The 15981-nt window shown below is 36.7% G+C and overlaps 1 protein-coding gene across 3 annotated transcripts in view; it reads left to right on the top strand.

The window, feature by feature from the left end:
• Positions 1-15981, top strand: part of TASP1 (taspase 1) — a 241449-nt gene that overhangs the window by 74830 nt on the left and 150638 nt on the right. For all 3 annotated transcript variants that reach the window (XR_009703188.1, XM_061208372.1, XM_061208371.1), the window contains one exon: positions 5639-5745. Coding sequence is in view for 2 of the 3 variants with exons in the window: in XM_061208372.1 (XP_061064355.1) it covers positions 5639-5745 (107 nt within the window). In the remaining variant the exon portion in view is untranslated. The remainder of the gene's footprint in view (positions 1-5638; positions 5746-15981) is intronic.

Here is a 15981-nt window from a genome sequence, read left to right as displayed (position 1 = left end):
GATGGGACCCAGGCATCTGTAGTTTTTAAAGTTTTGTAGGTAATTTCAATGTGCATTCAGTTTTCAGAATGTCTGAGATAGAATGTGTACATTCTTTTGAATTCTTCCAGAAAATTCATTAAAGTTGAAATTGAAAGGAAAGTAATTTTGTTTTCCTTTGGTAAAGGACAACCTTAAATAGTTTGTGCTACAAAGTTGCTACCATCTGTTCCTTAATTTTCAGCTGTTTTATGCTTTGATTGGACCTGGGATACATCTTTAAATTAAGTAAAGAGTAGATTAAGGACGTTATTCTATCCTTTCAATTTATGGGCATGATTCCACCACAAGGAATCCTATTTTCTTCTTTTCTATTGGCTAGATTGTGTTCTTACAGTTTTTCTGCCTTTGTGTAAGGTACTTTGAAAGACAACATGATATTAAACATACTTTGTAATTGTAGAGTTTTATCATAACTGGTATATGATATATCAACACTTAATTTCATATGGCTAGTTAATATGGCCAGTTATGCTGTTTCAATTTTTTTATTTTGAAGTACTTATAAATTCACATGCAATCCTAAGAAATACAACAGAGAGATTCTATGTGCCCTTTGCCCAGTTTCCACCAATGGGAACATCTTGCCAAACTACAGTACAATATCACATTCAGGATAGTATTGACGGTCAAGATACACAACACTTTTATCACCACAGGGATCTCTCATGTTGCCCTTTTATAGTCTCCCCCACTCACCTCCAACCTTCACCCCTTCCTTGACACCTGGCAGTTACTAATCTATTCTCCGTTTGTATAATTTTGTCATTTCAAAAATGTTATGTAAATGGTATCATATAGGATATGAGTTTTTGGGAATTGGCTTTTTATCACTGAGTATAATTCTCTTGAGATTCATCCAGGTGGTTGTTCTTATCAATAGCTTGTACCATCTTATTGCTAAACAGTGGATGTACCACTGTTTGTTTAATCATTTATCCATTGAAAGGCATCTGGGTTATTTCCAGTTTGGGGCTATAATAAATAATGCTGCTATAAATAAATATTCATGTGCATTTAAAAAAATTTCGGTAAAATACACAATGTAAATTTTACCATCTTAAACATTTTTAATGGTACATTTCGGTAGCTTTAAGTATATTTACATTGTATAAGTATGACTACCATCCATCTGCAAAATCCTTTTCATCTTGAGAAACTGAAACTCTGGACTCATTAAACACTAACTCCTTGTTTCCTTCCACCTGGCCCTTGGCAACCACCATTCTTAGTTCTGTCCCTATGAATTTGACTACTCTGGGTACCTCTTATAAGTGGAATCATACATTTTTTTTTTCTTTCGTGACAGGCCTATTTCACTTAGCATGATGTCCTCAAGGTTCATCCAGGTTGTAGCATGCATCAGAATTTCTTTTTAAGGCTGAATAATATTCCATTGTATGTATATACCACATTTTGTTTATCATTTATACATTGAATGGGTTGAAGCAACTTGAGTTGTTTCCAACTTTTGGCTATTACACATAATGCTGCTATGGACACAGGTGTACAAATATCTGTTTCAATTCTTTTGGGTACCCAGAAGTGAAATTGCTGGATTATATGGTAGTTCTGTTTTTAATTTTTTGAAGAACCACTGTACTCTTTTCCATTGCAGCTACACCATTTTAAATTCCCAGTAATAGTGCACAAAGGTTCCAATTTCTCCACACCCTCATCAACACTTGTTATTTTGTTTTTTGTTTGTTTGTTTGGTAATAGCCATCCTAATGGGTATGAGGTGGTATCTTGTGATTTCAGTTTTCATTTACCTAATGATTATGCTGTTGAGTATCTTTTCATGTGCGTTTTGGCCATTTGTATATCTCCTTAAATGTCTGTCTCCAAAAAGGGAGACAAGGACTAGCCTTTTAAATTCCCTGGAGGTCACTTCAGCTGGAGGGAGAGGCATTGCAACAATGGCTGTCTGCTTCTGAGTCTGTACCTCTGTGACCAGAACCAGCAATCAGAGCACAGATTCTGGTATTTGGAGGAGAGGGTCTTTATTACCCACTCTGACTCTCACAAGCTATGTGCAAGCTGCTCTAGGAGTGTATGCCCAGCTGCCTGCCACAGGGTTGGGGATGGAGTGTGGGGAGGCTACTGTGCGAAGAGCTGAAGTTGACCCAGATTAACCACAGTTTACAATGAAGCTTTCCCCTGGAAACCTTCCTCTTTAATAGACTCCAGAGTTGTATAATACTTACATTAGACAGATTCTAGCAGGCCAGTTGTTGTCTAGGTGGGGAGACAGATTCCTGGTGCTTCTTACTCTGCCATCTTCCCTCTAGCTCCAACTTATTAATTTTATATCAGACTATTCTGATTCAAGGTTATTAATCCTATCTGTAACTATTTGCATATACTTTAAAATTTAAAAAGATGCCATTTATCATTTACCTTTGCATATGATGTCTTTTGCCTTGTAGACATTTTAAATTTTATGTGGTTTTATCAATGAACCATCCTTTTGATGGATTCTGGCTTTGATAACATTCGATGTAAAATATTCTACTTTAATGTTAAAACGAGTAAAAATAAAAAATGAAGTCTCTCTCAAAAAAGACTGATATAAAAAGACTGGTATTTATGCCTACTGTGTGATGGCTTAATCTTTTTGGACTTCTTTTTTTAGATTTTATATGTTTAAATCATTAATACTTATAAGGTTTCAGTTTTGTGTGTAGTGTGTGGTAGGAATTTAATTTGTGTTTTTTTCCCCAAATAGGTAATGTATTGTGCCAAGAAAGTTTACTGAATAACATATAGATTTCCCACTGGTATGAAAAAGCAGTGTTATTCTCAAATTCTATTAGGATATACATGAGTTTGTTTCTAAACTTGTTGGTCAGTTCCATTACTTTTTTTTTGTCCATTACTACACTATTGTTCTTAGACTTTGTCTTGAGGGCAACTCTGGTTCCTTTTCCACCTAATTTTCCTAACATATTTGTTTTTCCTTATTTAAAATTTTCTTGATTAATCTTAAAGGTAATATGTTAGAGTATCTTTGTTATTTTCCCACTGTTATTTTGATTAATTTACATCAATGTGGGGAAAATTAATATGCACTTAAAAACACTGTGACACTTTAATTATTGTTTTACTACAGTCATTTTCATTTAGATTTGCCTGCACATATATTCTTTTCTTTGCACTTAATTCCCCACCCCTCTCCCCTACCTTTTTTTTTTTTTTTGTCTTTGAGCTTTCACTTTGTATTATTTTGCCTGTTACTGAAGAACACCCTTTAATATTTTCATTAGTACAGGTCTTGCTGGTGATGAATTTGCTCATTCTTGTTCACCTGAAACTATTTTTATTTCACCTTCATTTTTGAAGGTTAATTTTACTGGATATAGTGTTCTGGGTGAGCAGATATTTCCTTTCAGTGCATTGAAGATAACCACCTTGCCTAAATGCACTTGGTATTGGGGTAGAGGGTAGGGGTGGACTTGTTTGGTTCTAGCTCAGCCTTCCTGTGGGGATGTTGGCCCTTTCAATCCCTAGCTTGCTGTGGGAAGTGTCTCCTATGAAACTCCCGCCTTTAATGGACTCTGGGTTTGACTTATGCCTCTCCTTGATGCCAGGGAATCAAATTCAGGTGTGCAAGTGTTGGCAAATGCTCACAGTGCAATAATAATAGCTTTAGTCTTCAGTTTACCCCCAGAAAAGCTTGATACTTTTTATAAGGTTTTTAATGCTTTTAAGGTGGTGTTTTTCATATATATATTTTCATATATATTTCATATATATTTCATATTTTATCCAATATTTTTGATAATATTTGGTGGGAGAATTGCTCTTAAGAATTTAGTCTGCCATTATCAGAAAACTTTGGTAATCTTTTCAGTGTTATATTCCAGTTTGTAATTTCTCTTGTCAGCTGAATCTAATTGTTTAAATCTGTATATCAAGTCTTAAAATTCCAGTTATTGTATTTTTTATTTTTAGAAGTTCTGTTTGGTTCTTCTTCAAGTCCGCCTGGGAATTTTATCATCTTTTCTTCCTTAGTTATATTTTCAATATCTTTTTTTATGTCTGTGAGCATAAACATGTTTTATATTCTATATATGATTACACTAGTATCAGGTCTTTGCTGGTTGGATTATACTTTCTGATGTTTGGCTGACTTTTATTTTTTCATTCTTGGTGATTTATTTCTCATTCGTCTTATGAACTGTTTTTTTAACTATGGGCTCATATTAATTGGAACATGGGAATTCTTTGAGGTCTGGGTGAGCTAAGGTGGGTTTTTCCAGGGAGTATTTGCATTTGCGTTTAATGGGTTTTTGGAGCATTACATCACCGAGATCATTTTTGGTTTTTTGTGTTTTTCAGGCCACGTAGGTAATACGAATTCTCCTAATTCTGCTTGAACTTTTTTTTTTTTTTAATTTTATTTATTTATTTATTTATTTATGGCTGTGTTGGGTCTTCGTTTCTGTGCGAGGGCTTTCTCCAGTCGCGGCAAGCGGGGGCCACCCTTCATCGCGGTGCGCGGGCCTCTCACCATCGCGGTCTCTCTTGTTGCGGAGCACAGGCTCCAGACGCGCAGGCTCAGTAGTTGTGGCTCACGGGCCTAGTTGCTCCGTGGCATGTGGGATCTTCCCAGACTAGGGCTCGAACCCGTGTCCCCTGCATTGGCAGGCAGATTCTCAACCACTGCGCCACCAGGGAAGCCCCTGCCTGAACTTTTAAATATTTTTTTATACTTTAATGTTATATAGATATGTATTTTGTTCTTATAATTCTAATTGTTCTTCAAGAGCAGCCCCCGCCCCCACCCCCACCTTGTGCGCTCATGCGCACACACATGCGCGTACACACACCCACACCCACACATGCGCGTACCCACACCCCCCACACACACATGCGCGCACACACCCACCCACACACACACATGCGCGTACACCCACCTACACACACACATGCGCGTACACACACCCACACCCACACCCACACATGCGCGTACACACACCCACACCCACACCCACATGCGTGTACACCCACACACCCACACACACACATGCGCGTACACACCCCCCCACACACCCACACCCACACACACCCACAGAACAGAACTCCCCTTCCCAAACCAGCCAAGTGTAACAGGACTTTTCTTCTCTTATGTTTACAGCCAAGGCTGTGACTTACAAGTTTCCTGATTCTTTGCATATTGCGGCATTTTCTAGTTTTCCCTTTCATTGGGCATATCACCCTTTGGGGTTCCCCCTTTTTATGTGGATGATCTCCAATACGTTTTCTCCTGCTGCATTGTCCCAAGTCTCAGCTCTTGTCTCTTATGCACAGAGACCTTCAAACCCAGGGCTGGCCATGGCATGCGTTTAGCAGACACTCCTGGAGAGCATCTACCTTCAGAACTCACTTGTCTCTCTGGATTTGGCCTTTTTCTTAATTTTTTTACTTTAGGTTATTTTTCTTATTCCCTCCCACCTCAGTGTACACTGAAAAGACTTTATAAAACCCTTTATCCAACATTCTTAAGGATTTTGTCCTGAGGAGGCTCTTCAGGATATCTCATCTGCCCCATTGCCCTAATATTTTTCAAATGTTATCTTTAATGTTTCTTTTATAGGATTCAGTTTAGCTGCATTTAAAAGAAACAAGAGGAAACTAGAGCTGGCAGAAAGGGTGGAAACAGATTTCATTCAACTAAAGAAAAGAAGACAATCAAGTGAAAAGGTCAGGAGGTGTTTGAAATATTAATAATTAATGTATCATAATGATATATTTAGTCTGCATTTAGATATATAAGCCTCAGAATAGTACAACCCGGTAGAAATATAATGCATGCCACATATGTACTTTTTAAGTTTTCCAGTAGCTGCATTTAAAAAAATTAAAAGAAACAGGTGAAATTAATTTTAAGACATATTTTATTTAAACCAGTGAATCTAAAATATTGCTTCAAAAATGTGATCAATGAAAAAAAATTACTAGTGAGCTAGTCTATTTTCTTTTTTTTTTGTATTAAGTCTTCCAAAAGCAGTGTGCATTTTACACTTACAGCACATCTCAATTATGACATTAAATTTTCATTGGAAATGTGGTCTGTATCTATATACCATAAAGTTAACAGTTGAAAAAGTAGGTTTACATAACAGGTTACATTACAAACATACTTAAGACTTTCCAGAAATTGAATTGAAACTCTGTTTTAAAATTAAAGTTTATTAAAATGTAATAACATTAAAAATTTAGCTTCTCATTTGTCCTCACCACAGTTTAAGTGCTCAGTAGCTCCATGTGGCTCGTGGCTGCTGTTTTGGTCCTTGCAACTCTGGATGAACATGGCTGTTTAGGGGATAGAGTGTTATAAGGAAATGTATATATTGGATTCATGTAGGTTTTTTTGTACATTCTAATTACATGTCTCTGTTTCTTGTTCTTATATTTTCTTTGTTTGCATTTCATGCATTTGTGTGCCATCATGAGTCTGTGGGTGGCATTTCTTAGGTGTTTTGGGGGATAGAAAAATTAAAAACCATAACATTCATGCTCAAACTATGGCTTAGGGGTCCGTTAGCACACAGTTCATGATGGAGTTCTCTTGTCACATCGTCATTTGATATAACTTGGCATCTCGTTAATATTCTTCATTGATAAGTCCTATAATTGCTTATGTACTGGCTAATGCTTTCCGTCATAGCTATATATGGTTTATTCACATATGAATGCATACTGAATCTTCTCTCATGGTGATAGATATTTTTCCACTATGTTGCCACATGGGACAATTAATCAAACATTTTGGTCCAAACCTTTTTATTTTTCTGCCAGAGAAGAGTGGAAATTTAGGAGGCAAATGAACAAATGAGTAGGTAGACCTTGGTGAAAGTGGCTAGTAGTGTGGTTGTGTTTCTTTGGTTTTTGCATCCCATGTGATATCTGAGTAAGCAAATTTAGGACTTCTGTTCTTTTAAAAAACTGACAAAATTTGCATACAGTGAGCAATTTAATCATTTTTATAAATATATATATATATGCCCATGTAACCCATATACCTATCAAGATGTAGAACATATCTGGTTCTTTTGTACTTCCTTTCAGCCATTCTCTAGCCTTTATAGGTAACCACTGCTCTGAGTTTTATCACCATAGATGTTTTGTGTTGCTCTTGAACCTTATATAATTGGAATCATACAGAATGTACTCTTTTCTATTTGGTTTCTTTCACAAAATGTTTTTAAGACAGTGTGTCACAGGTTTATTCTTTTTTATTACTGAATAATATTCCCATTTACTGTAAGTTTATCCATTCTCCTATTGATGGACATTTGGTTCATTTCCAGGTTTGTACTTTATGAATAAAGCTGCTATGAACATTCTTAGACAGGTCTTTTTTTCAGGGACATCAGTTTAGGGTTTTTATGCATCGAAATATCAGTTGACCTCATAGAGAATAGCTTCAGCTGGTCTTATTCAGAAGATTCATTTTTTTATTCAGAAAATATTTATTAAGCAGCTACTCTTGGTGCTGAGCTGGGTAGTAAGAAAACTGTGGTGAACAGGATGGAGGTTATTCCTGCTCTAATGAAATTTTACATTTTAGTGTCTAGAGACAGAAACATATAAACGTACAATCAAGTAAGATAATTACCATGTTTGATAACTGATATAAAGGAAAAAAAAAGCACAAGATGATATGATACAAAGTAACTTGGATATGAGCGATGGAGGGGAGACTCAAAAGAGGACTCCTTTAGTTAGGATGATCAACAGAGACCTCTCTGAGGGTGTAACGTTTGAGGCGACATCTGAAAAATGTGAAGTGAGTTTTATGAGAAGTCAGTGGAATAGTGTTCCAGGAAAAATGAACTGCATGTGCAGTGGCCCTGATGGGGACTTGGCATATCAGAGGAATGGAGAAGAGGGGCATTGTGCCTAAAGCAGGGTGGGCAAGAGGAGGATGGTATGATCTGAAGCTGGAGAGGAAGGTAGATGCTGGCTCCTTGAGGAGTTTCCACTTTTGTTTCATGAATAATGAGTTATTGTAAAAGCAGAGAAGCAACACTGCCTTATTCACATTTTACAGAGTTCTTTCTGGCTGCTACATGGAGAACAGGGGGAGGCAAAAACAAAAGTGAGGAGATTAGTTACAAAGTTATTACAGTTGGGAGATGGTGCCATATGAACTGTGGATGTTAGGGATGGAGATGGAGAGAAGTGAATATATCCAGGATATATTATAAGGGCTCCTAGAAAGACAGGAATTACTGATGCCTTATGGAGAGGGGATTTAAAAGTTTTAGTTTAGTCATAGTGTATTGCCATTTACTAAGGTGGGGCAGGGAGCTGGAGAAAGTATGGCTTCAAGGTGATGGAGGTGGGAAGTGGAAATCAAGAACTTTCTTAGTCCATGTCCCCTTAATGAACTCAGATTAACCAGTGCTTTTCATTTTCACGATAAAACATATTATCTGATGCCAAGGCACCCTAAACACGCAAAGGTAATAGACCACTTTTAGTGTGCTATGTTCCTCTACTCCTTTCAGTTGAATTTTGTGCCACGACGAGCTTCATTATGCTCATTGTTTTTTATCATTTTATCCTTTATCATAATTCATCGTCTCTCATAAAGTGATGAATATTGAGTTTAAAAAGAGAGTTGTCTGCTTGCAAACTGAGAAAATTGTTTGTTTGAAAACTAACTTGAAAAGCAGAGTGGGTCTATAAAAAGTTGCTGTAGAGTTAAGTATGGGCAAACCAGCTGTAAAAGATTGAGAAAAATCGTAAAAATCTAGAAGCTTTGTGCATTCAGATTGTATTGTGTTGTTAGTGTATTTATACTCTTGTTCTATTTTTAGATAAAGTAAAACTTGAAATCATAGGACAGTCCAGGGTGTTATAGGAAGATGATATGGAACATTTGTATGTAGGCTCACATTCAGAGAAAGTCTTATATGAAAAGATTGGCTAGCGAATGAATGAATTGGTTTTGTGTTTTAAATAAAAAGGAAATATTTACAATATGTGTCCTTCTTTATGATTCTGTCCTTCACCCAGAGAATATTCAATTTTTGAAAAATTTAAACAACCACTCATCAACCTGGTTAAGAGGATTTGCAATAAAAAGCTAGATGTGGCAGCAGGAAAGATTAACTGTGGAGTTGGTTATATGCATCTGAAGCTTAGGGGTAGGTCAGGAGGGAGATTCCCATTTGGCAATCATTGGCATCAAAAGGAATATGAATCCACGTGGCCAGATGAGCTCACTTAGTAGGAGTGAGTGAAGATAGAGGTCTGAAAACTGAACCCTGGGCCAGGCCAACATGTCTACGTTGGGAGGAGGAGAAACCAGCAAAAGAGAAAGATGGAGCAGCCAGTGGGGCAGAGGGGCCACCAGGAGAGTGTCTGGGAAGCAGAGAGGAGCGTTCAAAGTCAAGCGTCACCTGGGTCAAGTGCTGCTGACAAAACAGGTAGGAGGACAGAGGACTGGCCACTGGACTCGGCACCTGGAGACTTTGGACCTGGATGAGGACAGTTTCCATGACGTGGTGGATTGTAGAGCAGGTGGAGTGGGTCCATCAGGGAGAACAGGGTGGAGATAATTCTTTTGAGAAGTTTTGCTGTGGAGTGGGGAGGGAGAGGTGGGGAGATGGGGTCAAGACACCGTACCACTGTCAGTTACCTTCTGTGAATTCACTGAGTAATTTCACCTAGGAAGGCTCAGTTTCCTTATCTTTAACTGAAAATAGTGATATTCTGCTCCCGTAGCAGGGCTGTTAGGAGGAACAGATGTGTTAATGGATGTTCAAGTGTTTGGTGACTGTCACTGACTGAGACACCATCGTTTTTGCCTTTGCCATTGTTTGCCTTCATCTCAGCCAAAAAAGAAGGGAAACTGCTACTCTGGGTGCTACTCTGGGTGGAATCTTGTAATGGAGAAAGGGAGGGTGGTAATGGAGGTCACTAGTAGTGGGTGGAGAGGTGGAATTCAGGCATGATTCAAATGGAGTATTTTAGACCCCTGAAATGACAGGAAAATATTTTTAATATTCAGAATATATGAACTTTAATGTGTACAAAGCACTGTGTTTGACTAGGACCCAGCTTCTGCTTTTAGGGAAGGATGCGGGCCACAGGCTTTGTTTTGCAGATGTTTGCTGTATAACCTTGGCAAAGGTAATAAAAATGCTCCGAGAAAGAAAAGACCACCAGATAAGGAGCCAATGGTGCAGAAAATTATAATTTTTGAGAGGAAGTGTAGCAATTTTTTAGAGATGTGACAGGAAAGGACAAATAGCTATTTTCTAAATCAACCTGTATTTAGTTTATTTCTCCCTGTCCTGTGTGTATAGTTTCAGCATAGTTCTGGTTAGCCAGCATTGACTAAAGCCTGGAACTACTGTGTGTTGTGGCTACATAAAAGAAGCTGTGAGTTGGGTATATAAATATAATAAAAAGAATAGAGTTTTTGGTAACTTTCCTAATGTTCACTTTTTTGTTACTCAGTGCTGAAGGAGATAAATATTGTCTTGAAAGGAGTATACAGTAGAATAAATATTTTAAAGCCTGAAAATAAAATAAATAAATTTAGCAGTTTTTGTTGCATTGATATTTCTCATTTTTCTTAAAAAAGTAATTGATTGTCCAGACATTATCACAATACTAATAGAAATCAGAATTAAAGCAAGAAGAATATTTAATCAGCTTGCTACCTCAATTAATTAGAGTATTTCTGTTTTTCTTCGTCTTTGACCATTTACATTTGACTTAGTTTAAAATAAGAATGGTTAATTAATGGAATGCTTTTGGCTGCAAACAACAGAAAACCTGATGGCGACTTAGGAAATGCATATTTGTCCCCCTGCTCCCTGGCCCTCTGCCTCATAATAAAAAATTCTGGAGGTGGGCGGGTGCAAGCATTCATTAGCTCGGGTTTCCAATGATGCTGGAGCCAACATATCTGGGATTTCTCTTGGCCCTTTTCTCTCATGCCTTTTGTCTTATGGATGGAATATAGCTCCTATAATTTTAGGTGTCACATCTGTGTTCAAGGTGAGAAGAAGGTGAGACCATGGAGGGTGTGGGCGGGGAGACTAGTGTCAGATGTGTCTGTCACTTTTTAATCTGGGATGCAAAAGTTTTCCAGAATCTCTCTCAATAGATTTCTCTTTAGTTGTTTTTTTGGGGGGCAGTGGACAAGGGGCACAGTTTGGTCACATGGCTATTCCCAGTTGCAAAGGAGCCTAGGAAATTAAGTGGATTTTCCTCATTACTATCTCATAGCTCATGGCTTGCTGCTAGACACATTGTCTTCCCCCCCAAAATTAGTTGTTTTGTTGTCAAAGGAAGGGGAGGAGAGTGGTTATTAAGAAGGTAATCTACAGTGTGTAGCGTAAATGGAGAACTTTCTTTTATCGTCTTCTTCTGCACAATTAATATGTCCCTTGTTGCTACAAACCAGTAGTGGGTTAAGCAGCTAATCTCCCCATAAATCAAATAAAACACATTTTGTCCTCACTTTCAGAATACATGGGTTTTAAGATACAATATTAAAAAATAAGGAATAAATTCTGAGTAACTGTCTGTTCTTAATAATTGACATCTCTGTTTCATCCATGCTTTTTTGGTGTGACTTAGAGGGAAGACATGCTGGAGGAGGAAAAGATTATTATTTACCTGTAGTGCTGTGTAATATAAAAGTAGTAGTTATTTATGCTCTGTTCCACTCCCCTATCTGGGTAGACCCAACTGTTCTGGATTTTTCTTTACTTCTTTCTTTCCCTTGCAGTGTATAGATAGTCCACACTTTGCATGGTAGTGCTGGACCATAAAAATGACTGTGCAAACCAGAACTGTGCAAAGGGACCTTAATGGCAAAAAATTACACTTTTTCCATGACCTTTAAATATTTTTGTCAAAACATTAAAAACTCTTTTACTGGTGGTTATAAATGTGTAGAGAAACAAACAAAAAAGTAATTAAAATGAATATTTATTTAGTACACTAATTTAAAACATCAGAATTAAAGTAGGTTTTTTCTGTCTAAAAAACCCTTTATCAAGAGTAGTTTGAACGGTGCTTGCTTTCCTGTCATGTAAGTTATGATATGGAGTGAGCATCTGTTTATGTCATGGTGAATTGTCAAACTCTTTTTAACTTTGGATCAGCTTTCAACATTTTATCCTTTGCTCTTTCCATGTTGTACAGTATCTCTCAGCATTCCTTTTATGTCATCTTTTTTGCCAGTGTCACTTCTTCTGGGACATCTTCATCCTTTTTGTCACAACTACATTCCTTATTTATGTTGACAGGTTTGTCTTCACTAAGTTCCTCTGACTGCAGATCTTGAGTCTCTTGAACGGTGGCAGTGTTGAAAATTCCTACAGTCAATTATTTCTTCCATAACGTCACTTATTTTTTATTAGAATTGCACTTCCAACATTATCACTTTTTGTTTCTTTGCTTCACTTTCATCTTAGTTGGCTAGTGCCCTATTTTGATTATCGATATTTGTAAAATGTCATGTGGATTTATCACTGGGAGACAAGGAGGTAACACAACTACACACTTAGCTGTCTGTGCACAGTGACCCATCCGTGACAGACGTTGAGTGAAACGACATGATCGGTCACTGATCATGATGGGCATCTAACGTTTACATAGTTTACATAGTGATCTTTGAACTAAAGACCTAGTAGTGAAGTTTATACTTTATGCAATTACTCACAGTTACTATACCATGTAATTGAAGTTTGGACCAGGTTGTTGAGTGACTGGTATTATTTAACTGAGCTGTGGTAACTGACGTTTGTCTGTGTCAGAGCTAGGCAAATCGAGAACTGTGTTTGTGAAAAGGAATGGTGCGGTTCAGCATGCTCCTCTGTCCTTTGTAGTTCCCACACATGGGCATCTGCATTCTCCCCTGACAGGATTGCCACGGACTCTCATTGTTGTTAGAATATTTATCAATAATTCTTGTGGTGTACGTGATGAAGTGATGACACGTTTTAAGTTTATCTTTTGTTTTGATACAAAAAGTAAAAGGTAGTTGTGTTAGTATTAAGCATTTTTGAAAAAGAAAACTTTCTTTTGGAATGAAGTGCTAATAAACTCATCGGCCAATTGAGGTTCTTAGCTCGTGCTACAGAACTGACTGAATTGTTACATAACCTTGTTAGATAACAGAAAGAGTTGCTACAAAGAGGAGATACTTTGGGAAAACAAACAGACCCAATGCACAGGATAATCTAGATTTCATAAATATCAGTTTCAAACAGCTAGCCCTGGATATTACTAGAAGGGACTCTTTTATTCTTAGAGTATTAAAAGAGGTTGGGGGTATTGTTTGATCTAGGCATTTTTGATGTTTCAAGCCTTTTTTTTCCTCTTCATTTTTCACAAGCATATTGTCGAAATAGTTTCCATGTCTTTTTCTTTAATAACAGAGTTTACAGTTGGAGGTACATGAAATTCTTTGCCTTCTCCCACCACTTTTATGAAGTAATTTAAGTTTTCAATTAATTTCATTGGTTTTTAGGTAAAGCAGTACTTGTATAGGGTGGTGAAATGAAAGATAATCAGACCTTTTCCATTGTGTGAATCTTTCATTCTTCAATTTCTAATGAACAAGTTTAGAAAATCTTGTAATGCTTTATACAGTGTTGTGTGTTGAAAACCACTCTAAAGAGATTCTACAACTTTTAATTTTGTGTTCTTTAGCCACCACATAGGGACATCAAATTGGCCACATGTTTCAGAAAGAAAATGTTGGGCCTTGCGTTGTGTGCTTCACATAAATATATTCTATTCTTTTGAAGTATATTGTGGGTAACATTTTTCCCTTTTATCCACCATCTTGAAATTATTATATAAACGCTTAACTGTATCATACTAAATCACTGTTATTTTTTGGGTGAGAGGTAGGTTAAGATCAAAGGAAATAAATGCACAAAAAACAACATGTTTTCGTCAGATTGTTCTATTTGTACTTGTGTACATTTTGTGTATTATATGTGCAGAGGAAGGAGTAATTAGTCTTTTATAGACATTTACTTGATCTGGAGTCTTTCTGTGTTTCTCAAAAAGATGGTTAATGCATAGATATATGAGTAAACAGAAGTAAGAAACTTCTTTGCCTTCTCTTTTACATAAAGAAATATACTTTATATATTTGTGGATTTTTTTTTTAATAAAACTGTAAATTCATCCTGTGGAGTGATTATCTTCCATTTGAAATTATTTCTTTGAATTGTAAGTAATATATTAAAAATTATATTTTCCTGTCCTAAGACTATCTTGATTACTGATTAAGCCTATAAGACTTAACATGTAAATCAGTAGGTCAGTAACTTAAATACTTATATTACTAGATTACCACCACCTCATGCATTTATGTAGGTTATACAGTCTGATGACCATTATTCCTTTGCAATATAATTTGATGGGGTTTGTTTATTTGTTTATTTATTTATTTATTTTTCCATTTTCTTAAATCACTTTTTATTTTAATTAATTAATTAAAGTGAAAGCAAGTTTATTTAGAGAGATACACGTTCGATAGGCAGAAGGCAGACTCTTTTTAAACCTCTTTTTCAACTTGGAAGTTGGTCTTTTTTTTTTTTTTGAATTTTATTTAATTTATTTTTTTTATACAGCAGGTTCTTATTAGTTATCTATTTTATACATATTTGTGTATATATGTCAATCCCAATCTCCCAATTCATTCCCCCGCCACCATGGGGTTTCTTTAAATGTCTATGGTTTGCAGCACTTTTTGTCAATTCATCAGTTATCCAAATCCAGAACTTTCAACCCCTGATAGCTGGACAGTTGCAGTATTTTTTTTTTTTCTTCTGTTTCAGAAAAAGTTTCTAAGTTCTCATATAAAGATTCAATAGCTAGTAGGTTGGATTTCTTCCCGAGTCTTCCTTAAACCCTTACGAAGCTATGCCTTAAATTTATACTGAGTTTTAAAGTTATAAGTGAGATAAGAGTGAGGCAAGAAATCTGTTAACAGACCTTAACTGCTGTTTTTATTTTGTAAGGGAAGTAACCTGTGGTTTTCCAGACTTGTTATAGGTTGACATCATATGTTCAGACTTGTAAATCCTCCCTCCACTTTTACTGTTCATCAGCTCTGTAGAGCCTCCTCTAAATTTTGGTGTTTAACAGAATCAATGGAGGGGAAAAAAGAGCATTCCTTCATTATCATTGGGATAATCTCAGCTGATCTTGTATATAATGTGCAAATCACCATATTATAGCTTTCCTAAAAGGAAGTGTCTCCAGTGAATGGAATTTCATTGGAGCTACAGATAGAAGTCTTCCTGTCTGGGAATTGGCTCAGACCATGATGTTAAGAGCATCAGATTCTAAGTCAGAACTTTTAAATATGTCCTCATATGATATCACCATGTACTAATGACCTGAGTTGACCCATCACAGATGTAGTGGTGTTGACACATGTGTAGCTAATAAGGCCAGCAGAGTAGACCAATACATGAGAAGACAAATGTGTATACACACACACACACACACACACACATGGATCAATAACAAGGATATTTTAAGATCAGAAGAGAAGACCCACTGCTTAATTAGGTTGAAGGAAAACTGTCTGGAGTTTTCAAAGGCCTGATTGGCCCACCTCTTCCATAATCAGCCTAGAACATTTTGAATAAAAAGTCAGATGCCAGAAACTATTCAGAATTCAAGACCTGGGCTGGGATTACTTGAGGAGTGGAGGAAGTAGGGCAGGCTGAAATGGGGTACAGTAGACCAGGATTTCTAGTCTAGGTTTGCTGTTAACTAGTCCAGAGACCTTGGGCAAACATGGAGTCTCTCTAGACTTCAGTTTCCTCAGCAGTAAAGTCAGCATGCTGGATCAAGTGATTACCATCATTCTTTCCAGCTTGATAATTCTCTAATATATTATCATTGGCAGCATGGAGTTTGTCCAAACCTCTTGAT

The sequence above is a fragment of the Eubalaena glacialis genome, chromosome 13, assembly GCF_028564815.1.
Source record: "Eubalaena glacialis isolate mEubGla1 chromosome 13, mEubGla1.1.hap2.+ XY, whole genome shotgun sequence".
Taxonomy (NCBI): Eukaryota; Metazoa; Chordata; class Mammalia; order Artiodactyla; family Balaenidae; genus Eubalaena; species Eubalaena glacialis.
Note: the sequence above shows the minus strand (reverse complement) of the source record. Positions and strands in the feature narration are given on the sequence as shown.